This window comes from Mastigoproctus giganteus, chromosome 7 (assembly GCF_048544385.1).
Source record: "Mastigoproctus giganteus isolate SK-2022 chromosome 7, ASM4854438v1, whole genome shotgun sequence".
Taxonomy (NCBI): Eukaryota; Metazoa; Arthropoda; class Arachnida; order Uropygi; family Thelyphonidae; genus Mastigoproctus; species Mastigoproctus giganteus.
In genome coordinates this window covers 60114263-60141801 of record NC_143581.1, presented here as the reverse complement: position 1 = coordinate 60141801, position 27539 = coordinate 60114263, and the positions used below count along the sequence as shown (strand labels likewise).

The 27539-nt window shown below is 37.7% G+C and overlaps 1 protein-coding gene across 2 annotated transcripts in view; it reads right to left on the bottom strand.

Annotated features, from left to right (window-relative positions):
- The window catches only part of LOC150082942 (protein spire homolog 1-like), a 295803-nt gene that overhangs the window by 96125 nt on the left and 172139 nt on the right, over nucleotides 1-27539 (bottom strand). For both annotated transcript variants that reach the window (XM_090376924.1, XM_090376923.1), the window contains exons 4-5: nucleotides 26886-27011; nucleotides 697-762 (exon numbers count right to left, since the gene is read on the bottom strand). In XM_090376924.1, coding sequence (XP_090233050.1) covers nucleotides 697-762; nucleotides 26886-27011 — 192 coding nt within the window. The remainder of the gene's footprint in view (nucleotides 1-696; nucleotides 763-26885; nucleotides 27012-27539) is intronic.

Here is a 27539-nt window from a genome sequence, read left to right as displayed (position 1 = left end):
TGTCTTTACCGTCTACAGGTGCAAAAATGGTTGTAGGATAAACAATTTTCACAATAACATGGTCTAGGAACAGTCCAGACCTCAATCCAATTGACAACTTAAAACAAAAATAGGTGTTTCAGTAATGCAAAAGAAACCAAAAACACGGAGATCTACAGGAGACATTAATCCATGTTTGGTACCTCGAGATTTCCCAGGAATACTCAGAACCTTATCCAGTCAATGTCACGACAATGGGCAGCAGTCATCAAAGCAAGAGGCAGGCCTACGAAATATTAGTGTGCATCTTGTTCTGTTTTTTGGTTATATAGCTGCCTGTTGTCCTAGTATGAGCAAAGTAATAAAAAGTCACTGCTTTTGTACAATTCTTGTTATTATATGAACCATAAGTGATATGCTGTTATTTTGGAAAAAAATAAAAAAGTACTCATTTCATTGTATATTTACCCATAAAGCATAAAAGTAAATTTTTATTGAAATTAATTTTTATATGCATATTATTATTACTTATGTTCTTTTAGCTATTTCTAAAAGATTAGTTGCCAGTATAAGGCCAAACAACCTAAAAAATGAAGTGATACAATTTTTTGAGCACCACTGTAATATTAGGCAAATGTTATTAAAAAGCTATCAAAGGATCTTCTGCAAAATTCAAGAATTTTATATCCAAATATGTTTCTAATATTAACTTCTTACCCAATCTTGAAATTGTAGATTTTCTAATGTAGATCCAATATCTGTTTCTGAAGCTTGAAGAAGCTCCTGTAATGAAATATTTCCTAATGTAATTGCTTTTTTTAAACTGTCATGACATAATTTTTAATTAATTGTATAAATATTAAAAAAAATGAAAGATTCATATTTCACTAAATTTATTGCCATATAATATTAATCTATCTTACTTTTGAAACTGTGTTGAATTGAAACTTAATGTACAGAGAAGTGGAAAGTAGTTTTCTCCAATAAACACACTATGTATAGGATTTTCACTTTGCAAATGCCATATATTTGATGCTAGCTAGATGTTGTAAGAAACACTGTTAAATTGACAAATTAGTTCATAAATAATTGGAATACATAAAGTGGAATACCTAGGATTACCCTGTTAATCCTAGCATTCCACTATAATGTACAAATAATCCAATATTTCTTGATATAGGTTTAACACTTTCATGACGGTTTTTACCCAGGATAGAAAACCAAAAGGATTGATCAATCTGAATTGGAAAGGGCAGAAACATATTCGGGCTTTCTTCTCATATGATTGAATTAATCATCTTCCAAATATCCAGTTTTTCTTCTTTCAACTTGGAAGACAGAGTTCTAAAAGTAGAGTGGCTCCCCCTCAGAGTGGATTAAAATCCAAAGCCACATATTTACATTCAGGAAGCAGTGAACGTGTTAAACACTGTTTCATTTTCACAAATATTTTTCACATTGTTTGTTGGCTACTTATCACATTTTGCATCTTTCCACTTGATCCATTGTGTTTATGGAACTGACTTATACTTGTAAGTGCTGAAGTCACAGAGGAAAGACTATTAAAATAATGAGTTTATGAAGTTAAGCTCGAAGCTAAACTTAATCTGAATGTAGCACAGTAGTTCATACATACTTTATGAGATTCTAATTGCCTGATTTTGGTAAGTGGAAGATACAGATAGTGAGATATTGATTAAAAATGTTGGTTATCTCAAGTGTAAAGCTTTAAGGTTCAAAGTTGTTTTATTTGGAAACTGCAAGGCATTTAATTTTTTTCTGTTTTACTCAAACCCTGATAATAGCTGTTGCTTTTAAAAAGGAAATGGAGACAGAAAGAGAAGCTAAATGTAAAAGGTATCTTTATGGATAATTAGGTACACAGCTTGAATTTTATAAAAAGGTAAGATGAGTTTACCCCCCCCCCTTTTTTTTTTTGAGCAACATAACCATAACAGAATTAAATTTATAAAGACAAAAAAGGTGGCCAACTTAACCAATACAATGATAGAAGGCTGGAAATTACTATTTTTCAAAGTGTTTTACTTTGGGGAGGAGACAGAAAAAGAAAACTATGTACTCTAAAAAGATAGAGAACCATTTCTCTAAATACTGCTGTAACTTAGCCTGTGTTATTAAATGTTAGTTGTAATATAAAAGTTAATTAAGCTAATTTACAAATGGTCACCACCAGAATTAAGAGTAATGCAGAAAAATGACATTAAGCAGCATTTTTTTTTTTAAAATAATACAGAATGCTCTTACCAGGAAAGGCTTCAGTTTTGCAAATTGCAGCATCTGGAGATTTAAGTACCTGCAAGTAGATCTGATTGAGGTGTCTAAGACTAATTGAATTGAGTAAGTTCAGTGCTGATAGCATCCTTTCTCTTGTTCAGACTGCACACAAGGGGGACATAAATTCAAATTGAGGATGGTTGTGGGTAAATGTGTGAAAGTTTACCTTCAGCCAGCGAGAAATTGATTGTTAAAATAAACTTCCATCTGGTGTTTTGGATTTGGACAGTTTAAATAAATTAAAGGAAAAACTAGACAAAACTATTAGAAAGGATGGATGAGTAATATGGGAAGTTCTGTTTTTTTTTTTTTTTTATAAGCATGCTTTCTCACATTGTTTACCAAGATTAATACTAAATTACACCCAAGAGACACGCACGCACGTGAAAAATTTCCACCCCTACTGTTCTCTTATACATTTCATGGATATTCTAAGGAATATTTCAGCAATGGGATACTGCTTGACACTGGTCATTTACTTAAGTGGTTAATGACCAGATTAATTCAGTACTATGCATGTTGAAGTAATCCTCAGAGTTACAGTGATGTAGAAGAAAAATGGTCCAACAACATTTAAATTTGATACACCATAACAAATCACACATTTTCTGCTCCTTGTTACTTATTTTCATTGGACCAATGGGGATTTTCTTCTGCTCAATAACAGCAGTTTTGTTTATTAACCTCATAATTCACATAAAAGTTGGCCTTGTCAGAAAAATTCAGAAAATTGGTATTATTAATTTTGTCTAAAAATCACATGCACATTTGGTGTCCAAGTGCCTGGATCATCTGAAAGATGATAAAAGAATTGGAATTTATATGGGTGGGACTTCTGTGCACAAAAGACTTTATGAACACTCTTTGGAATATCATTTAGCAGCTGTGTACCTAACTAATTTTCTAGGCCCTGCATGAATATTCAACCCATGCCTATTTCTCGAATTTCTTCTGGCATGCTGGGATAACCAGGATGAGGTTTATCAGTAACCGAATGCAAAACTGATATATATATATTTTTTTTTTCTGGGCCTGTTATTAAACTCTGCAACTATTTCTCTCTGTGACTGTTCTTCATGCCCACTCACCCAGAAAATTTCTATGGCTCTTTTAAGCACGACAATATTATTACATATAAAGTTGGGTAGTTCCCAACCTTTTCAAGAATGCAACGTTAACAATTCAGTAAGACTTCTTGACACATCAGTTCAAATCTGTAAAAGGGAAATGTTTAACTATCTCTTTATATGCACATTATGAACTTAACTTTTTTAAATATCATTTACCAGCTGTGCACCTAACTGATTTTTTACAAACTGCACGAATCTTTAACCATGACTACTACTTGTCCTCTAAGGAATTGAATTCATTCAACTGATTCAGGTTTTGTGTGGAGCTTTTCAGCATATGCCATCTACAGTTCTTTAACACAGGGCTCTAATTTCATACTTCCCAGTTTACCCAGCTCAATGATCCTTTCCTTCTTTTTCCAGTGTTTCCTCTACATTTCCAGGGAAATCAGTGACACAATCAGATCATAATTTCCTTCAAGTGGCATTCAGACAATAGGAACCAACTTCATCACAGGTAACTACAATGTGATCTATTGCATTTGCTAAACAATATGATTTTATGGCAGAATATTTGAAATTAGCAACTGTCACATTCTAGTTCTTTTTTGCTCTACGACTGATTTCATATTGGGATGGACTTCATCATTCTATGTCTCCCTTACCATCATTAATTAATCTCATCCAGGTTTGTCTAGGTGACCTGGAACATTGTCAACAATCCAAAATGTTTTCTTTACCAAGTTGTTCTTTATGAGGTAAATATTTACTATAGGGCAGAAACGATGGCAGCCTTAACATTCTTGTTTGACTTCAAAACCATGGAAGGCTAAAGTCTTTAAAAGTTCTTGGGTTTTTGTAGTTGCAAACAGCATTGTCTTCCAGAAGAAGAAGTCAATTAATCCTTAGATGACTTATAACCTAGTGAGCTCTTCTTTCCTTTATGGGTAAAGATTCTGTTGGGAAACTTTTTCCAGAATAATTCATCAATGCTCAAGGCTGGTTTAGAACTGTATCCAAGTTCCTTGATAATTTGTGCATATCCCCTGTTTCATAACTTTCTGCCTGTTGGATATATCAGCACTCACTAACTCACAATGAAATGAATTATTAATAGAAAAAAGTCCATAAAAAAGATATAAACTCCTATCATACTCTTCTTACTTCCAGAAGGTACTGATCTAGCTGCTCAAATTTCATACTGTAAATCTTCAGCCATTCAAGGGCATAGTGTATTCCAGTGGTTAATGCTGGAAAAATATAAAAAAGTTTCTAATAGATCCATACTATTAGTTTTCCCAAACAGCTTATATTTATGTAACCATATTTTTATGTTCAATTTCAGTGAGTATTCCACAGTAGTTCACTTTACTACTTCTCCCCCTCACTGAATCATGTCTCAATCAGATATCTTCCCCACTCCCACAACTCAAATTATGCCTAGTTCCCCCATTCACTCTGCAACCCGCATCTCTGTGGTCTGTCTTTGAACCTTACAAGAAGCTCAATATCATTCTTTAGCATGGCCTGCAGAGATGATCAGAGCATAATATTGTAAATGCAGACTATCCAGTCAATCTTGTGGTGGTGGTGGTGATAGAAGCCCCTTGAGGGCCGTCTCAAAAATAATGAGACTGCATTAATTGTTGGTTGAAGATAAACATCTGATTTTCTGCACCTTCATAAATATACACAAATTATTATTTGGTATGGTTTTTAAATTTTTATTGTTTCTCAATTACAGCGGGCCCAGCATCGCTGTGTTTGTTTTACTCTTAACCCATAGTAACGCTAGTGTGGCGAAAGTGACTACTACTATGAAGTTTAGAATTACTTCTTAGTTCAAGTTATTTATAAAAAAAAAAAAAAAAAAAAAAAAAAAAACTCTCCCATCAGATCTTAACAATCACACTAATGTGCGATTGTCAATTACTGATTAAATGGGTGACAATAAATTTACATATTTTTGAAATATTTATTATTATTTTTGAATAAAAAACACAAAAAGGTAATATTCAGACAGGATACAGAGTTAGCAACATGTGTAATATTCAAATTTCATACACTTCACAACATGCCAAATCTGAAGTAAATTTGAAAAAATAAAATGTGAAAATGAAAGTGAATTACGTATTTAAAAAAAATAAATTAATTAAAACTATTTATATATATCCAGTATAACAATCAGAAATGACTTGTATGTAGTAGTAGCATCAAATGATGCAAGAAAGCAAGTTGATATAGCATCAGCCAAAAAAAAAAAAAAAAAAAAACACCAAACAGTTCACCCATCGATACCCTCCATGAATTTGTCTAGTTCTCTCTGGAATTTGTTCAACTCATCTACTTCCATAACAACAGATGGAAGCCTGTTACAACGATCAAACACCCGCTGGCTGAAAGCAAACTTCAGCACATCTATCCTGCAACCATCCTTCCTCAACTTGAATTTATGCCCCCAGCAAGTGGAAGAATATACCATTAACATTCACCTTACTCAATCCAGTCAAGGCTTTAAACACCTCAATCAGATCTCCCCACAGGTGCCTGGTCTCTAGACATGGAAATTTGCAAAATCAAAGCCTTTCTAGGCAAGATTGCCATTTTGTTCCCTCACTGATCTTGTTGCCCCTCTCTACACCCGTTCCAGCAGATTTACGTCCATCTAAAAGTGAAACCTCCAGACTTGTATACTATGAAAAACATTTTCATTTTTAGTTTTTTTTCCTTGCCCTTAAGAGGTATTCAGTGCCTCAAGACGCCCTTTACTTTTGCCACAGCCTTTACTTAGGACTTCGTCGCTCCGTTGGAGATAATTACGTTCGCTTAGCAGTTTCGCCCACGCAATCAACATCGCCTCAGGGGAGGCAGCCGCTATAATATTACCCCACCTAGGCATTTAGTCAGTCAATGACGTCAGGCCGTTCTCCTTTGTGCGGGCAAGTGTCAAACACGTTATATCCCCAAGAACGAAGAGGGCAGAAGGTGATTATGGGCATCAGTTGGAAAATTGGCAGGACAGGCGACATGTTTCCTCGTGTAATCAGAATCCGATAAACACATTAACTGTCACTTCGACACTCCGTGCATGGTACAGTATCAATTTATTTCTGACAACCCCCCTGGAAAACGACGGAAACTGCCCTGTACAAATATCGTATTGCTTTCTCCAGATAACATTTCATTTTTTAGTAGTCTCTATTTGCAATAGGTGACAGATCCTAAGGTTTATTCTCAACCCCCCCCCCCCCTTATTGACTTGTGAGATTCAGAACAAGTCATAGGAAGCTCAGATTGGGGATGCAGAGATATATATATTTTGAAAAGGGGAAAGCGGAACACACAAAAAAGGTTTGGGGGTGAGACTAAGGAGAGGTAGACCAGTGAATGATTAAGAAGATTTCTTTGGATTTAGTGCATTAAGAACAAAAATGATTTTTGGGAAGAGAAACACGGGCTCCCGAAGCGGCGCGGAGTTTTTCGGGTAAGTCAACCATTGCTGATTAAAGACAAACTATTTAAAATTACCCCAAACTCGAACCTACACACATTTTAAAGCAATTACCAAACATCTTTCCTCATAAATATACCCAAACAAGGGTTGTAACAACTTCCTAGTACTCAGTTTAATAGATAATGCGACTTATCAATCTAGTTGTCAAAATACTAATTATACAATAGAGTAAACATATATTCCTGTTCTAGCCTTAGAACAGCAGTATGTTATGACAATCAACAATCATTTTTATACTTGTAAGAGTGATGAGCCAAGAGCCAACATGAAGAACACTGTTGTCCAAGTGTACCTGATTTTTTTTTTTTTTTTTTTTTTTTTTGATTTGGTAGTTGTTGGCGCATCGGCTTCTGTGGCCATATTGCACCTCCCACGGTTTTTGCAGTACTTTGATCCAAGCCCGAGGCGGGATTCGAACCCGCGACCTTTGGGTTGCCAGGCAGGTACTTTACCCACTCGGCTAGCCCGGTCGGCACCAAGTGTACCAACAGTAGTGATGTTTCAACCTGCCGTATGGCTGTATCTAACTTGTCTCATATAAGCTACAAAATCATATATTCTTTTTAATGTTGTGCTGTACAATTTAGTATATTAATAAACCTTGTTTTGTTTGTTTACTATTTTGTCTCTTGACCATTATTCACTGAATAAGCTTATTTAAAGAATCATTAATTGCGGTCACTCCGGGGGCCCCCCTTATCTACGAGGTACCATTGGGTGAAAAAATCACAATGCGTCTAGATGTTACAATTTGCTCTTTACTTCTCAGAGTAAATTTAGAACACTGGATTTTTTTTGTCCTAATCTAACTGCTAGACAGTCATATTGAAACCCAAGTTTTCTGGATACACATGGTAGCGTGTAGCCTTGCTGAGAGCCGAGTGATCCAAGAGTACGTTGATGGCAAGCACACAATACGACAGAAAAACCCTGTGGAGCAATACAATACTCAAGAAGCAGCTTAACCATGGCCTTATACAAAGCAATAATCATCTTTTTATCCCTGATAGCAAAGGTTCTTATATCACTGACAAAACACCAATGAGCTATCCTGGCAGCATGTCTACACTGATCAGAGAATTATGTCTAACTGCACAATTACCCCACAGTTGATAAGTTACTGTATGGTCACTGCTATCAATGGGCAGTACCTTGCATTTGTCAATGTTAAACTTCTACTGCCATTTCTCAGTCCATTAACCCTAATTTTTTTAGATCTTGTTGCACAGCTCACCCTGATAACTGTCATTAACCACCGTGCCAACCTTTGTATCATCTGCAAACTTAGACATTAAGCCTGATATACCTTCATTGGTATCACTGATAAATATTGAAAACAACAATGGACCCAGCACAGGACCCCGGGGAACCCCACTAATAACATTATTCCATGAAGAGTAGTGTACATTGATTCAGATTTTCTACCTAATGCTAACATTATTGTGTGTGCTGATGTCAACTGCCAGTCAACCTTATGGTGCAGCCATGCAGAAGACAGAGCAGGCATAATAGCCAGATATTTACTGAATACATAGTTATTTCCACATTTCAAGTATTATTCGGTCCTTGAGGTTGTCACAGACATTCTCTAAGATAAGCCAGACAAGCTGTACTTGCTACCTGGGAGTCTAAAACGCTTATGGAAATGATATTCAGGTGACATTCAAGTCAAGTAGACCCAATTTTAGCAAAGTCTGGACAGTCTATTACAGCCAAATCCTCTGCTTGCACCTTCATAATGGTGGGACTGTTAGTAATGCTGGGTATAACCTTCATGCACAAGCACACTGGGTTACAACCCAGGTATGAACCAACGTAAGCAGGGGTTGAAGTGTGGTGGTATGCCACCCCTCTGTGTTACCAGGCAATACTAGGTGGTAGATGACTCTCATCAACCGGTGCAATACCACCACTTTGCTTATTGGAAGCTTGAAGTGGTGAAACCCATGTTTAGTCTCCAGAGTGAAGTTCCGGTCAACGCTTCACCATCTCTTCCATTGTGCAGTATGACTGATGACTTTTGAGGTTAGGATGAACATCATGGCGAGATCCAATCTTCCTTACATTTAGAGGGTACAGCTCTAAAACGGTGTTTGCAGACCGGCCGCTAGTTAGTACACTGGACTTATTGGTAACTCTTCATGAGGCTTCCGGATCAGCTAGTGTATAATCTTGCTACCTCTACTCTGCCAGATAGTGATTGGAGGGAGTCCGAGTAGTGTGTATGCAGAGTGCATTGTCGTGGCCACGTTATGTCAAGGATCTGGGTATATTCTAACCATGTGTACACCATATCCAAAATTTTCATTACTTCATACAGCATGTCTCCCCCCACATTTCCTTACTATTAAATACACCATGAATTGTCAAACTAATAGAGTAAGCTTATTTGCAAAAAGATCTAAATCTCCAAACACTTCCTAGTTCATTTCACAAATATGCGTTGTCCCAATTCTAATCTCAACGATGTCCATTTCCACTTGCAGTTTGCCAAACCCCATGTACTTTTTCTGACAGAATCTCAGTTATCAGTTGAATCAACTACTGCTCATCTCCGTTGCCCAAATTATTCGCTTTATGATTCCTTTCGGCTCAAAAAGGTGGTACTTTCCGATATTCTCTGTCAGAAACTTGGTAATTTGGAATCTCCTCTTTTTGATCTTCTCTGGCTTAAAATCTCTCTACCTCATTGTGTCAAATTCATCTGTTTTCTCTACTGTTCTTCCAACTCCACTAATCACTTGGAGCTCATTGACTTGCTCTCTTTGCAACTTGACTTTCTCCAGTCAAACTTCCCTAACAGTGAGGTAATTTTCCTTGGTGATTTTAATGTTCATAACTCCAGCTGGCTTCTGTTTTCTAGTCACACCTACCCACAGCTGGTCAAGATGCTAAGGCTTTTGCAATTTCTAATGAACTTGCACAGTTTGTTCATTTACCTACAGGAATACCAGACAATCCCAACCATACGGCCAACACACTTGAACTTTTTCTCAAAAATAACCCTTCTAAGTACATGGTCAAAGTGAGTGGTGCTTTAGGTACCTCAGATCACAACTTAGTGATGGTCTCTTCTCCAATGGAGCCTTCATCTCATGACTATTCCCAAACTCTTACTGTTTGGCATTACAAGAATGCAAAATGGGATGATCTGCGAGATTTATTTTCTCCTTTTCCTTGGTCGAATAACTGTTTCAAAACTTCTGATGCCAACATTTGCTCAGATCATGTCAGTGAAATTATTCTTGTAAGAATGGAATCCTTTATTCCACATTCCATTTTAAAATCTCGTCCTTTATCTAAACTTTGGATTTCCAATAAATGTGCTAAGGTTGTTCAAGATAAGAACGTTGCATATTGTTAATTGGCTTGTTTCCAATTCTTCAGTTTCATTTTCTGCCTACACCAAAGTTCGCAACAATTGTAAAGCAGTCATTAATCAGTCCAAACTAGATTTTGAACAGGCTAAGAGTAGTAAACTTTCTTCTTGCCCTAATGGTAGCCGAGCATTCTGGTCTTTTGCCAAAGCTATTGGCCACAACTTTCACCCATCTTTGCTCCCACCTCTGTCAAAACCAGATGGTTCTGTTGTCACTTCAGCCAAGGATAAAGCGGACCTGCTAGCATCCCATTTTTCTTCCAACTCATGTATTAATGACCTTGGTAAAGCACCTCTAACCATTCCCAACACGCTCCATTCAATGCCTTCTGTGGTCTTCCGTCAAAGGACGTCAGAAAGATTTTGACGAATCTCAATGCTAAGAAAGCTCCAGGTCCTGATGGTATTTCTCCACTTGTTCTCAAACCTGTGCTCCTGAACTTACTCCTGTTCTTTGCCACCTTTTTTCACTTTCTTATTCCAAAGGTGTTTTTCCTTCAGCTTGGAAATTTGCTCATATTCAGCCAGTTCTTAAAAAGGGTGACAAGTTCCTACCATCCAATTATCATCCCATTGCAATTATTTCTACTCTTTCTAAAGTAATGGAGAAATCAATTAACCGCCAACTCTTAAACTGCCTAGAAACCTTCCGTCTGATCAAAGATTGCCTATATGAATTCCGTCAGTGTCGATTCACTGGTGATATTTTGGCTTATGTTACCCATATATGGACAAATTCAATGGAAAAGATTGGTGAAACACAAGCAGTTGCTCTTGACATCTCAAAGGCTTTCGATCATGTTTGGCATAAAGGTCTTCTAAACGAGTTTCCATCTTATGGTTTGCCAACTGTTTTTTGTAATTGGTTATCCAGTTTTCTGTCTGATCGCTCACTGAGGGTGATGGTAGATGGCTCTCTGTCTTCTAACTTCTCCAATAATGTTGGTGTCCCCCAAGGTTCAGTTCTATCCCCCACTCTTTTCCTCTTGTATATTAACGATCTTCTTCCATTGACTGGAAATCCTATCCATAGTTTTGCCAATGATAGCACATTGCATTCTACTTTCCATTTTTAGAAACCTTGCCCTGCTCAATTAGCTTCAACTTCTTAAATATCTGCTACCAATTCCTTAAATGCCGATCTCCAGGTAATTCTCCAGTGGGGAAGAGACAACTTAGTTGATTTCAACCTTTCTAAAACTCAGTCTTGTCTTATATCTCGCAAAAAGGATTCTTCTGCTCCTATGCTTACCTTTGATGACACTCTGATTTCTAAGCAAGTTGATATATCTCTTTTGGGGATTACCCTGACTTCTAATGTCTCTTAGCACTAGCACATTACAAATATTGCTTCCTCTGCATCTAAAAAACTTGGTTTTCTCTTTTGCCCTTGGTGTTACTTTTCTTCCAAACAGTTGTTCACTTTTTTTTTTTTTTTTCCCCTCGTCTTTTCCCATTATTATATGGGGTCAGCGTTTTTAATGTTTTGGCATGCAATTTTTATGGCCAGATGCCCTTCCTGATGCCAACCCTCACCCTTTATCCGGGCTGGGAATATGCGGTGGTCATTCCCTGATCTACCACATCCTCCGTATCTGGTGGATACGGGCTCGAACCCCGGTCTAATCAAGAAGCATGTGCTGTGCACTACTGCTCTGCCCACCTGGCTATGGAGGCGCCAAACAGTTGTTCGCTCTGTACAAATCGCAAATCCGCCCTCCCATGGAATATTGTTCCCACATCTGGGACGATGCCCCCAAAACCTCTCTCTCAGGCTTCTAGATTCCATCCAGAAGAGGGCAGTTAGGTTAATTAATGACTCCTCTCTAACAGAGTCTCTCGACTCCCTGTCTCATAGACGTACCGTTTCTGCTGCATGCTTTTTCAACAGATACTTCCATGGGCACTGTTCTTCTGAATTGGCTTCTATAATTTCCGCTCTCTCTTTCAAAACAGTCCGAACACGTGCTGCCACCAGCCAACATCCATTTACTGTCCAACTTCAAACTCACAGAACCAAATTTTCATCTTCCTCGTTTATTCATTCAACTGCCGTTCTGGAACAACCTTCCTTCACACGTATTTCCTGAAAATTACAGTCTACAGAAGTTCAAGTCTAATCGTCTTCTCAACCTCCAATCCAAGCACGGTACTAAATACTATAGGTTCTAATACCTCTCGTGTTTGGGGTTTTCATATAAAAAAAAAAGAGCCAAATAACCTGCCAACTTTTAGCCGCACATGTGGGAGAGTGACATTGTCACTCTTTAAACAAATTCAACAGCTTATAAAATAACAGACTAGTGTGTCCAGCCAGCCTGAACCACATCAGGTCATAGAGCAATTACTTTCAAACTAAATAAACAGTTACAAACAGCCCAACAATTCATGTTGGATATCAAATGATAACAAAGAAAGCAAATTGAAATATCTTCCCAGAACTTACAGCAGCTAAGCAGCAAAATGAATGGTCTAGATCAGTGGTTTCCAAAGTGAGTGTGTGAGATGATCCGCATACTTACTTACTCCACGGTGCTACGGTTCTTGTAGAACCTTGGCCTTCTGAATGATTTTTCTCCAGCTGTCTTTTGCTGGCCATTGTTCTCCATTGTCTCACCCTAAGCTGTCGTATGTCATTCTCTATGTCATCCACCAACCACCTCCTTCTCGGTCTTCTTCTCATTTTTCTTCCTACCAGTTGCCCTTCCATTACTTTCCTTGGCCATCTGTTTTTCTCCATTCGTATCACATGGCCTGCCCATCTAAGTCTTTAGCTCTTTGAGATAATCCGCAATAAATCAATATTTATTAATTATGAAACCTTTAGTTTTTCAAAACGTAATTGAAAATAAAAATAAATAATTTTTTTTTTTTTAATACTTCAATATACGACTTTGTATGATTACGCAACTTTATTTGATCGTGTCATTGATCATGAACATTCAAGTATGTGCATTTTGTACTTGAACTTCAATTTAATTTTGTTTTGTTTGTGATCTTTTAAAATTATGTGATTTTAGATATAATGCCTTCCATGTAAATGATTTATAAATAAAAAATATATATATTAAACTTACATATTTAATTTTTTATTCCAGGGGTGTGCACTAGTCGAAGTAAAATAAGAAATAAGGGTGCATGACCAAAAAGGTTTGGCGACCACTGGTCTAGATCAAACAATTGTATTCCAGACGACCATGCACCGATTATGACAAATGTCTTAACAAAAACATAAAACCTGTCTTTCCAAAAGACAAAAAAACAGAGGAAGCAGGTAGTTCCCTGAACTGACTACAGTCAGGAGAAGGTTACATCAGGCGAGAAGACATTTTCAAAGAGCCAGAACATCTTGACCACAAAATGAGGTTGATGTATTGAGAGATTCTTACAGAATCTCTCAAGAACCAATATACTTCCATCATTAGTGAAAAGAAAAAAGAATCCTGGTGGTGCTTGGTGGGAACTTCTGGATACACTGACCCTTCGGGAGTTGTCTACAGAATAATGACCAATGAGTTGCTAAGAGGAGATGTAATAGAAACTACAGTTAAACCATACGGTTAAAAATATTGTTCACAGATCCTGCCCAACCCTGTATTGAGCAGGATCTGTGAACAATATTTTAATCACTATTATCCAGACTGATGCTGGGGATTATTCTCCTACTCAGATTGACATAAAAGAAAACACTGTATATGAAAAACAGCAACATAGAGCCTCCTTTTACAACACAAGAATAATAATAGCTCTAATCAAAAATGCCTTGGTTTTAACCTCCTAGAGGTTGAAACCATCAAAAAATTAGCTGAAATAGCACCAGATAAATTTAGGGTGCTTATACATAGAGTGCAGATAGCCGCTTACTGGAAACCAGCAGCAACATAAAAGTGGAAACTTCTCACTAGTAATTAACACATAGAAAGCAGTTGACCAGTGCAGCTTCTCGGTATATGGAGTAAAGTTTTGCACTGGTCAAGTGCTTTCTATGTGTTCATAGCCAGTGAGAAGCTTCCGCTTTATGTCACTGCTGGTTTCCGGTAAGCGGCTACCCATGTTCTATGTGTAAGCACCTTTATACAATCATTGCATGACAGAGGGAACATTTCCTAAAATCTGGAAAAAGGCAGTACTAAGATTAATCCTGAAGGACCCAGAGAAACTTCCAACTGATCCAAAACATGTAGATACGATGCACTAACAACAAAACATGCAAACCAATTGCTCTGCTTCCGATACTAGGGAAAATATATGAAAGACTAATTTTACAATAGGATATTTGTGTATTATAGAGAAGCAGGCTTTCAAATAATCAGTATGATTTTAAGCAGGGCAACTCTACGGAGGATGCTCTGCACCACATACTGACAACAGTAAAAAAAAAAAAAAAAATACAGAGGAAAAGTACATGTTGGCAATTTCTATAGATTTTGCTGGGGCATTTGATTCACTCTGGTGGCACAGTGTCCTTAAGAGACTCCACCAGACAAATGTCCCACAAAACCTTATAGAGGTTTTGTGGGACATTTATTTATTTGTGGGACATTTACAGCTACTTTTAAGGCAGAAGTGTCTCAGTTTGCATACTGTAATTGACACACCCTGTGAACAAAGGTTGCCCACACGGCTCAATCCTTGGTTCCTTCTTCTGGACAATTGTTCCAGATGAATTTCTGGCCTTGGATCTGGGCCCAGTGGAAAGCCTAGCCTTTGTGGACAATTTGATTTTCCTTGTAAAAAGGAAACACAAGGGTGGTTGTAGAGCAAAGATCAAATGCCACCCTCATGCAACTGCAGAAGTGGGCACAAATGCACTTGCTCCTGAAAAAAACTAAATCCATACTTTTGAAAGGAAATCTAAGGAGATTTCCCTCAAATTAAAATTAATGGAAAATTCATAAAAATGGTATCAGAACTAAAATACCTAGGGGTTGTTTTTGACTCAAAATTAATTTTTTATCCTCATTTGGCAAAAAAAGTGAGAAACTACACAGACATGATTGCCAGGATCAGTTCGGCTGATTGGGGGCTCAAAAGAAGTCATATATATCGAGCAGTGTTCTTGCCTGTCACCACCTACAGAGCTGGTGCACGGTTTACAAGCACAGCCATAGTCAGAAACAAATTAGAGACAATTCAGAGAACAATACTTCTCTCTATCACCAGAGCATTTTGCACTGTGAGCACACTGGCACTGCAGGTGCTCTCCTACTTGGCTAGGAAATACCCAAAAGAGGCTTATACTGTGTCAAGGGCTATCCCCCAGAATTTCTGTGGGTATGCCCACATATGTCCATCTCCATGCCCAGATGATGGCATTCAAAAACTAACAGGGTGGCTGTATCCAGCACCCTGACAGACACCAGGTTTTGACTAAACAAGATTAACTGGGGTTTCCCCATACCTTTTAAAAAACATAAATGGGAGAGAGAGAGATGTACAGGCAGCCAGGGCAGCAACTTAGCTGAAAGACATTAGCAAGCTAGTAGCAAGGGGATTCAGTGCAGAATGGAAGGATGAATGAATTGAAAGAAATGTAAGAGAGTGAGTGAACATACTGGGCACTGAATGAATGTGGTTATGTGAAATTGAAATTTTGGTAAAAGGCTGAAAATGTGAAGTTATGGTAAAAGAGAGAGTGACCTAGCAGCTGAGCAAGAGAGAATGAAAGTAATTTTGGTAAAAGAGAGTGAATGAAGGTATGAATGAGACTGAACATGAAATACACATTAGTTTGGTATAGATGAATAGAGAATAACACTAACACATTATGTTAACTACTAACATCAACACACCCATTGCACCCTAACTGTAAAATAATAGTAAGTTGTGGAGCCTGAGGTAGCAATGCAGTGAGAATGAAACAGAATAAGTGAAAAGAATGCTAGTAAGAATGAATGGACATATGAGTAAGAAAGAAAGAATATATCATTAAAATCTTTAATAAGTGACATAAATATTAAGCCCTTATTTTAACTGTATTTATACTTTATATTGAGTTGGAAGAATTACATCAAGATATATTTGTTGTATAAATAGCATAGCATATTTTTTGTATAATAGCATTTTACTTGTGCATATGTCCGTTCTGATATTGCCTGTCAGAGATTTGGAAAATCTTAGTAAAACTTAGTAATTTGGAATCTCCTCTTTTCGATCTTCTCTGGCTTAAAATCTCTCTACCTCATTCTGTCAAATTCATCTGTTGTCTCTACCATTCTCCCAACTCCACTAATCACTTGGAACTCTTTGACTTCCTCCTTTTGCAACTTGACTTTCTTCAGTCCAACTTTCCTAACAGTGAGGTAATTTTCCTTGGTGATTTTAATGTTCACAACTCCAGCTGACTTCCGTTTTCTAGTCACACAGACCCAACTGGTTGAGATGCTGTGACTTTTGCAATTACTTATGACCTCTCACAGATTGTTCATTTACCTACCAGAATACTGGACAATCCTAACCATACAGCCAACACAGTTGATCTTTTTCTCACAAACCACCTTTCTAAGTGTACGGTTGAAACGAGTGGTCCTTTAGGCACCTCAGATCACAGCTTGGTGATTGTCTCTTCTCCAATGGAGCCTTTATCCCATGGCTATTCCCAACCTCGTATTGTTTGGCATTACAAGAATGCAATAATGGGATGACCTGCGAGATTTCTTTTCTTCTTTTCCTTGGTCGGATTACTGTTTCTAAACTTCTGATATCAACGTTTGCTCAGATCATGTTAGTGATATTATTCTTGTAGGAATGAAATCCTTTATTCCACACTCCACTTTAAAATCTCGTCCTTTATCTAAACCTTGGTTTTTCCAATAAATGTGCTAAGGCTGTTCAAGAGAAGAATGTTGCATATCATAATTGGTTTGTTTCCAATTCTTCAGTTTCATTTTCTGCCTATACCAAACAATTGTAAAGCAGTTATTAATCAGTCCAAACTATATTTTGAACAGACTAAGAGTAGAAAACTTGCTTCATGACCTAATGGTAGCCGAGCATTCTGATCTCTTGCCAAAGCTATTGGCTGCAATTTTTGCCCATGTCTGCTGCTACCTTTGTCAAAACCAGATAGTTCTATTGTCACTTCAGCCAAGGACAAAGCTGATCTGCTAGTATTCCATTTTCCTTCCAACTCATGTATTAATGACCTTGGTAAAATAGCTCCCACCATTCACAACATGCTCCATTCAATGCTTCCTGTGGTCTTCCGTCAAAAGCAAGTCAGAAGGATTTTGACGAATCTTGCTGCTAAGAAAGCCCCAGGCCTTGATGGTATTTCTACACTTGTTCTCAACACCTGTGCTCCTGAACTTGCTCCTGTTTTTTGCCACCTTTTCTTTCTTATTCCAAAGGTGTTTTTCCTTCTGCTTGGAAATTTGCTCATATCCAGCCAGTTCCTAAAAAAGGGTGACAAATTCCTCCCATCCAATTATCGTCCCATTGCAATTACCAGTTTAAAGTAATGGAGAAATCAATTAACCAGCAACTGTTCCAGGAAAATTAATGGAAGCACTGGTTAAAGAAGCACTGCAGAATCATCTAGACAAGACTTCAGTTATAGCTCAGACACAGCATGGTTTTGTTAAGGGAAATTCTTGCCTGACCAATTTGATTGGACACTATGATGTGGTCACAAAGGAACTGGATGCAGGGAATAACTTTGATATCATATATTTGGATCTTAGGAAGGCTTTTGATACCGTTGCACATGGAAGACTGTGTGGCATTGGAGGCAAATTGCTTCTATAGATAAAGGGATGGTTGAGTGGGAAAAGACAGAGTGGTAATCAATGGACACTGGTTGGGTCCATTGTTGTTTTCTGTACTTATAAATGATATTGATAATGGTATATCAAGCTTAATGTCCAAGTTTGCAGATGATACGAAGGTTGGCAGGGTTGTTAAGGACAATAGGATCTAGAAAAGTTGAGCAGATGGGCTGAGAGGTGGCAAATGAAGTTTAAGATTGACAAATGTAAAATACTACATATGGGAAGCAGTAACCTCAGAGTAACATATCAACTCTGTGGTACTACACTGACAGTGATAGAGAATGAAAAGGACCTGGGGTAATTGTGCAGGCAGATATGAAGTTTTTTGAGCAGTGTAGATGGTCTGCAAGAGTAGCTCATGGTGTCTTGTCAAAGATATACAGGAATTTTTCTGTATTTTTACAAGGGGAAGTGATTATTCCCTTGTATAAGGCAATGGTCAGGCCACACCTTGAGTACTGTATACAGGTCTGGAGGCCTCATTTGAAGAAGAATTATATAGAGCTGTTGGAACAAGTACAGAGAAGGGCAACAAGATTAGTGAATGGAAGAAAGGGTTGCTCTTACGAAGAAAGGCTTAAGTTTTGCAAATTACAGTGTCTGGAGACTAGGCACCTGCAACGTGATCTGATTGAGGTGTATAAGCACTTGAATGGTTTTAGCATGCTCAATGCTGACGGGATTCTTCCTCTTGCTCAAAATAATCACCTGAGAGGGCATAAATTCAAATTGAGGAAAGACAGTTGTAGGATAGATGTGTGGAGTTTGCCTTTAGCCAGTGGGTAGTTGGTTGGTGGAACAGACTTCCATCCTTTGTTGCGGAAGTTGATAGCTTAAATAAATTTAGGGCTGAGTTTGACAGGTATTTGGAACGAATGGAGGGGTGAAATGGGAAGGTTTTTTTTTTTTTTTTTTTTTTTTTTGGCTGATGCTGCATAAGCTTGCTTTCTTGCATCATATGCCTGTGCTAATGTTAACTCTTTAATTACCTTATTTAATATATCCTTACAAGTTGGTGCAAATGCATTAGATCTGCTCGCAGCTAACTATTAAACAGTTATAAGGTTTGCATCATTATGTATATCTCATATTGTGAATACCTCCACAACGGGTTTCCGTGATATTGCACTACCTCGAATAAGTAACTCTTTGCCATAGGAAAAGACTATTGTTATTATTCTCAGCAGATGCCACCACCCAGATGGCACTGTTTTGGAGCTGATTGGCTCCTCTTCAGTGGGTGGGCAGGCACACTGGTGGCATTCTTCGCAACTGCCTTGCCATCATTGCAACACCAGCCTGCCCACCCACCCACCGAAGGGGAGCCAATCAGCTCCAAAACAGTGCCGTCTGGGTGGTGACATCTGCTGAGAATAACTAACAATAGTCTTCTCCTATGGCGAAGAGTTACTTATTCGAGGTAGTACAATATCATGGAAACTCGTTGTGGAGGTATTCCCAATATGAGATATACATAACAATGCCAATCTTATAACTATTCAGTAGTTAGCTACGAGCAGATCTGATGCATCTGCACTAACTTGTAAGCAGGTTAACTCACTACACAATTTGAGGCTTTTGTCCTAAAATGCGATGTAATCACCTTATTTAATTAATAAATATGAGAGTTGCAATGGCTCAATAAGTTATACATTATATATTAATTTTAACTAATTTAATTACCTGATTTAATAAATTTAATTCCATTAAGTTAAATGTCACTACACACCATTGCATCCCCCCCCCCCATGGTGTCATATAGAAGATGATGGATGTGTGTGTGTGGGTGGAGGGGGGGGAATTAAAACCTAACAGAAAATGCAAGAAAAAAAGTATAAAATACAGAATAGAAACCGAGTATGAATGTGGATCCCGCAGTATCCCATCATTAGTTGACGCATATGATGCAAGCACAGAGTATCGGTCAAAAAAAAAAAAATAAATAAAAAATTAAAAATAATCTTTCCATTTCATCCATCTGGTCACTTGAAGTGTTTGTCTAGTTCAGCTTTAAATTTATTTAAGCTATCAACTTCCACAACAGATGAAAGTCTGTTCCAGCAATCAACTACCAGCTGGCTAAAGGCAAACTTCTGCATATCTATTCTATAACTGTCTTTCCTCAATTTGAATCTATGCCCCCTCCTCAAGTTCTTAATCTGAGCAAGCAGAAGTATCCCATCAGCACTGAGCCTGCTAAAACCATTCAAGACCTTGTACACCTCAATCAGATCACCTCGCAGCATCCTGAGACTGGGCACTTGCAACTGACAGAATTTAAGCCTCTCCTGGTAAGAGAACCTCTTTGTTCCTTTCATCAATCTTGTTACCCTTCTCTGTTCTCGTTACGGCAACTGCTCTTTTTTTTTTTTTTTTTTTTTTTTTTTAAGGAGCATTAGCAACTAAGGCCATATTGCTCCGGGGATATGCAGTGGTCATTCCCTGACCTGTCCGCATCCTCCGTATTTGGTGGTCACGGGCTCGAACCCTGGTCTAATCAAGAAGTGTGTGCTACGCACTGCTGCTCCTGCCCACCTGGCTACAGAGGCCCCTATGGCAACTGCACATACTTCCTAAAATGAGGCCTCCAGACCTGTATGCATTACTCAAGGTGTGGCCTGACCATTGCCTTATACAAAAGGTATAATCACCTCCTTCTCTCTGCTAGCAAAATTCCTATATATCACTGACAAAACTCCATGACCTGCTCTGGCAGCCAGTCTGAGTCTGCACTGCTCAGAGAACTTCACATCCGACTGCACAATTACCCCCAGGTCCTTTTCATTCTCCACCTCCCTGAGTGCAGTACCACACAGTTGGTAAGTTAAGTTTCTCTTGGGTTACTGCTACCCATATGCAGTACTTTACATTTGTCAAGGTTTAACGTTTCAGTTACCAGTTTTCAGTTTCAGCCCATCTACCTAATTTTTCTAAATTTATTATTATTATTATTATTAGCCACATGGTACAAGGAAGCCTGAGGCTTATGCTGCACCAGCCAAAAAAAAAAAAAATTCCCCGAGTTACCCTGAGAGAGAGACAGAGAGAAGTAGAAAGGAATCACCAAGAAAGAAAAGAATGATGATATCCAGCTCAGGACCCTGGGTTTGCCAAGCCCATACTCACCAGATGTGAGCCCCCGGAGTTGAATCCTGTTGCAGTAACTGTATTTACTATCATTAACAACCCTGCCAACCTTTGTATCATCTGTAAACTTGGACATTAAGCCTGACATACCTTCATCAATAAATACAAAAACAACAATAGGACGAGCACGGGAACCCTGAGGGACTCCACTAATAACATCAGTCCATGTCGAGCAGTGCCCATTTATTACCACTCTCTGACATCTCCCACTCAACCATCCCTTTATCCATTGCAACAACTTGCCCTTAATACCATACCACTCCAATTTGGACAGCAGTCTTCCATGAGCAACAGTATCAAAAGCTTTCCTGAAATCCAAGTATATGATACAAAAATTATTTTTTGTATCATATACTTGTATTTCAAAATCCAGTTCCTTTGTGACTGCATCATATTATCCAACCAAACTGGTCAGACAAGCCTTCCCATTAACAAACCCATGCTGTATCTGAACAATTACTAAAGTCTTGTCTAGGTGATCCTGCATCACTTCTTTAACCAGTGACTCCATTATTTTCCCTGGAACAGAAGTTAAACTAACAGGTCTATAATTATTTCCGTCATCCTTTGAACTCCCTTTGTGAATTGCGGATACATTTGCACATCTACAATACATGGGACCTCCCCTGAATCTAAGGATGCTCTCATAATTATGGCTAAGGGTTTGCTAACTTCCCTCGATGCCTCCTTCAATATAAATGGATAGAGGGTGCAGACGGAAAAACTTTGCAACTAGACATCTAAAGGGGGACCTGATAGAGGTGTATATAAGCTCTTGCCTTTTCAGGCAATCAATAAGTGAACGAAGGAGGTATATTTTCATTGGTAGAATAGAGAAGAACCAGGGGGAACAAATACACAATGTTGGGGAGCAGCAGAAAGTTGAATGTTGTGAAGTTTACTTTTGGGGGTATGTTGTAGATCATTGGAATGAACTGGCTACCAGATTCTGTTTTTTGCTCAATTTTGCTCTCCATTATTAAAAATCATATGGCTCCCTGTTAGATTTCAGTAAATCTCTGTCCTCACCTTCCGTACAGAATTCCTCATGTGTGAATGTAGATGCAAAATACTCATTCAGCTTGTCAGCTATCTGAGCAGGATCATCAACAGTTGAACCACCAACATCAAGTGGACCAATCTGATTCACCCCCTTCCTTCTTGAGTTTACATAAGTAAAGAAGTCTTATTTTTCTTTGCATCCTTTGCAAAGGATTTCTCGTAATCAGCTTTCGCTTGCCTAACCTCCTTTGTAACTTGATTACAGACTAGCTTATATCTGCCATAGGCTTCTGTGTAACCTGCTAACTTATATGCATTCCGCGCATTTTTTTCTCTGCCATGAGCCTTATTAGTTCATCTGATATCCATTTAGGCCTAAATCTTGAACAGTATTTCAAAATTTAGGCCTAAATGGATAGCAAGATTTCTTAGTTGGTATCGAAAGCCTAGTAGGCTCCAAGATTAATTCCTTGAAGGCTTCCCATTTAGAATTCACTGTTTTGAACATCGTCAGTTGTTCCCACTGTATAGAATTTAAAAACTGCCTGCGATCACTGTAGTCACCTTTACGAAAACAAAAACCCTTCCCTTTACCCTTGATGGTAGTTACATCTTTAAGCAAATCCCACATCAATAGACTGTAATCACTGTCACTTTATCTGCAAATTCCTAATGCACGAGTCATCACTGGTCATAATCAAGTCAAGAGTGTTACCCCCTCTGGTTGCCTCTCGAACATGTTGCAGTAGAAAACAATTCTCCAATAAATCCACAAAAGTCTTGCTAGTGTACAAGTGACCAACCCACAAGTTCCATTCAATATCCAGAAAGTTAAAATGCCCCATTACAAAACATTCTGATTTACTGGCTTACTCCATTTCTCTGCACAACTGTTCGTTGTACTCAGAGTGATTAGGCCTATAACGCACTCCTGCTCTCATTTTCCCTTTCCCAATGTTTATGTCACACCAAACTGACTCAACATTGCACTGACCACCCATGTCAACTGGATGCACTTCTTTAGATTTTATGTGTTTCTTAACTAACAGCATAACTCCTCCTCCCCTGTCTGTATATATTGTACTCCCCAAATTCCAATTCTGCCCTGCTTATATCTGTGTGACACCATGTCTCTGATATCCCAGCAATATCTGCCTTTGCTGTCTTGATCAGCACTTCAAATTCATCAAATTTATTGATGTTACTTCTAGCATTGCTGCACATGCAAGTATACATGAACCTGTTCTTATTCTTAACACAACCCATGTATTTACTTGTTCCATGATGACTACCAGCAGTTTTTGAAATCCCCAACAACTTGTTCTCTAGGCTGCTGCTCATTACAATAGAAGCAGTGCAAGAATTGCTTTTGCCTCTGCCTGCAGTTACTGTTAATCTTTTAGTCAGCGAATCCCCCCCCAAGCTATCAGTTTTTCGACCCACCTAACGCTGCCTTAATAGCATCAGCAAATATTCCTGCACCCTTTCTATTTTAAGTGTATCCCATCCCTGTAGAAGCAGTCTCCCCTGTTAGCAAGCACAGATCATGCTGAAAAAAATTCTACCCCACGAGCCTTGCACAATCTCTCCATGGCCGAATTGATTGACAAGTCTCTTATCATATACTTCCTCCCTCCTATTGTGTCTGGGCAGAATTGCAGACGCTTTCAAATTCAACCCTAGCTTGTGACTTTTTCCAACGCTGACCTGTACTTGTTAATTAAATCTGCAGATCTCTTACTCTTAAGGTCGTTAGTGCCAACGGGTACAACAATATCACCTTTTGTGCCTTTAAAAGATGATATCTGCTCTACAACATCATAAACTTTTGCCCCTGGCAGACATATCCTGCTCCTGTTCCACCTATCCTTTTTGCATAATATATTCCGTCTTCCCGAAAATACAGTCACCAACAATAACTAGTTCCTGTGGGACCAGCGCATTCTGCCTTGGAGATTGCCGCTATGTTGCCTGATGCACAGAAGTGAGCTCTGGCATTGAATTGGGCAGCTGAGAGCTTGATGGGCCCCTCATTAATTTCCTCGTGCGCGTCTACCCGACACCTCAAATTCTCATAGATGCCCATCAGAACACCAAGCTGGCACCTAATTTCCTCACAGTCTCTGCACCAAGCACAAACAAAGACATCCTCCTTGGCCAGGTCATGTCCTGTTCTAGACAGGTCAGCAAACATTTCACATATATTTTTTGACTGATGTGTTGAAGAATCACCCCCTTCAGTTCTCCCTCGAGCCACAGCACTCTGGCTAATCTGCGAGTGTTGCATTGCAGCTCTAGTCTGGATCACGATTCCATTTAAGTACAATTTAATTAACAATGAAATTTAATAAGATTAATAAATTTTACTGATTAATTGATACTATACTAAGCTAACAGATGTCTAATACAGTGCTATGTGTTTCACTATCTAGTTTTATATTAAACCTTAAGCTATCTAGTTCGGAATATATGTTGTATCATATAAACTATATGATACAACGCCTCAGACAGTTTATAGGATTGCCAGGAGGCATAATGCAAAAGTCAAGCATATACTGGGAGAAAAAACCTGACAAAAAAAAAATCCTTTGTTCTTCTGATCCCCCTCCCCAAAGGGTTATAGCTGAACACAGGCACCAGAGAGAGAATACAGTTTAAACTGATATTGCTCCCTCATTGATAGAGTCCACTCTATCAATGAGAACAAATTAAGGACCAATGATTGCAAGATTTTAAATATAACCCATCACTAGAAATAGCACAATTTCATGAAAGCCTTCCACATACAAGAAAGATTATAGCAAACTATCAATAAGAATATTAATAGAGTAACCGTCCCTCCTGCATGGGTCAACCTATTTGACATTACAAAACCATCCCATAAGTTTTTCCGACCTACCCACAGTCCCAGTTAGAATTTACATGCAGTAATGACCAATACTGTCAATCAACAATGTTCTGTTCATGTGTGTATTAGTCAACTAGGAGCAACCAAAGCTGACACCCACAACATTCTCCCCATCAGATGCTCAGGCATTGATAGAACATCAGGCCATTCGATCACCAGACAAGTTACTCAGAATTTCCCTGAAACTTTTTCAAGTGTTCTGCACGTAGTGTCTTCACACTGGAAACTAAATTTTTAATGTTAAATTTATTATTATTTTTTTTTTATCATAGAAGGAGACAAAACCACCAAACATATGGTTGCTTAATTTAACTATAGTTAAATTAAATCTAAAGTATGATGCAACACAATTCAATGTGTTTATGTAATCGTGTTTATTTTATTTTCAAATAATAAATACAATATACTGTACTCTGGCTATTAGTCATCCTTTGAAACACTGAAAAACACTTAAAATTTTAAGGTTGATTATTTATGTCAAGAATAAAATCCTAATTTTGAATTAAAACATATATTCAGGGTTAGAAAGACATGAATTAATACCAGTATATATTAAGGGCAGTTAAAATAATGCAATACAGTGAAACAAAGAAATCTTAGATGTCCAAGATGTTATCTGCATGTTCCAGATTGCCCTTCAACTCCTTCATTCATTAAATTAAAATTTTTTACACAAATATACATTGTTTCTCATGTCTTAAAACCAAAAGAAAGAATTTGTTCACCTTCTTTATCAGAGAGAAAGAAGAAAAAAAATATATATACAGAAAATGTTAGGAAATTATGTTTTCGAGTTTACTTTTAAAATTCAAAAAGTAAATTCTGAGACTGGCAATTTCTTATAGTAAAAGTGCATCCATATTGAGGCATTGTTTACAAAGAAACCAATTTGCAGTGTAGTATTATATGGATAACACAGAATAACTAGTCTCTTTGGTACCATGTACATATATAGCATCAATAATGAATGTCATGTCATCACTTAATTTTGCAGATTTTGATTTCATAACCTTCTACACAACTGAGTACTATACACAGTTACCACTTTCTTTACAGTTTATCGTGCAATATAATAAAAAAAATTGTCAGAATGTAAACTTTTAAAAGAAAGCAAAAATAATTTGAATTAAAAAGTAAACAGGGGGTCTCAATGTAGATTTTTAATGTAATACACCAAACAAGATGCAAATATGACTGTAGAAAAGGAGGAGATTGATTTATAATGCTGGAATATATAGTAAGCCAGAAACTTTTTCAAATATCCCTTGCCTACACCTTCAAAAAATTAACAAAAAGAAGCCTCGTATATTTTTACATCTACTCAGAGTACAGATAAGATATTTTTGTGCCCAAAGAAGCTATTCAAATGGGAAACCCTTTCCTCACCTTCCAAACAATTATATTATATGAGTGCATACCATTAAATCCCTCAATTCCCATGCCACTTACTACCTTTTTTTGAAGGCATGCATTGATACTATGCTTTCACAAGATGCTGTGTCCTCATCTGGGTACTGTACTACTTCAATGGTTTTAAGATCTTTTATACCAAATCATAAAAACAACAGATGTACTATACCTCACAAAACATATCAGTGTATTAGTTCCAATAGCTGAAATCACCTCTCAGAAGTAATACACTAATATATTTTGTGAGGTATAGTACATCTTTTGCAGGGATTGTTGAAAGCCACTTGTGCCAACTACACTGGCTGTAGTTGGCCCAAGACTTAATTACTAATATCAAACACTGAAAATGCTTATAAACAGAGAACCACTATTCAAAAGTTACTATCCAGTTTTAATAAATATGACAATTTACCTTTGAACCATTGGAGATTTTTTCTAAAAACATGGAAAGTTCTAATGCTTCTGCTACCAAAGCTCGGCACACTGCTTTATAATGGGCATCTGCCTGAGATGGGCAAGATAAGTGTGATTCACACATCTAAAATACAAACAAGAAAGACAACATATATCATCTAAAAATAGTGAGATGAAATCAAAGAATTAGTTTTCAATAATGCTTAAGCCACGTGATCAAGTAGATATTTTTGTTATGATTATGAATTTTCAGTTGGTTACTCGCACAGTAGCAAGACTTCTGTGGATTTATTGGATGACTGTTTTTTTACAGCAGCATGTTTGAGAGGCAACCAGAGGGAGTAATTTTCTTGATTTGATTATCATCAGCAATAATTCATGCATTAAGAATCTGAAGATAAAGGAACTAGTTAGTGGCAGTGATCACAGTGTACCGATGTAAAATTTACTTAAAGATGTAACTATTATCAGGAGTAAAGGGAAGGATTTCTGCTTTTGTAAAGGTGACTAGAGTGGTCTCAAACAGTTTTTAAATTCTATACAGTGGGTCCAACTGATCATGTTAGCAACAGCATATCTTAAATGGGAAGCATTCAAGGAATTAATCATAGAGCTATTAAGCTTTTCATACCAACTAAGAAATACTGTGCAA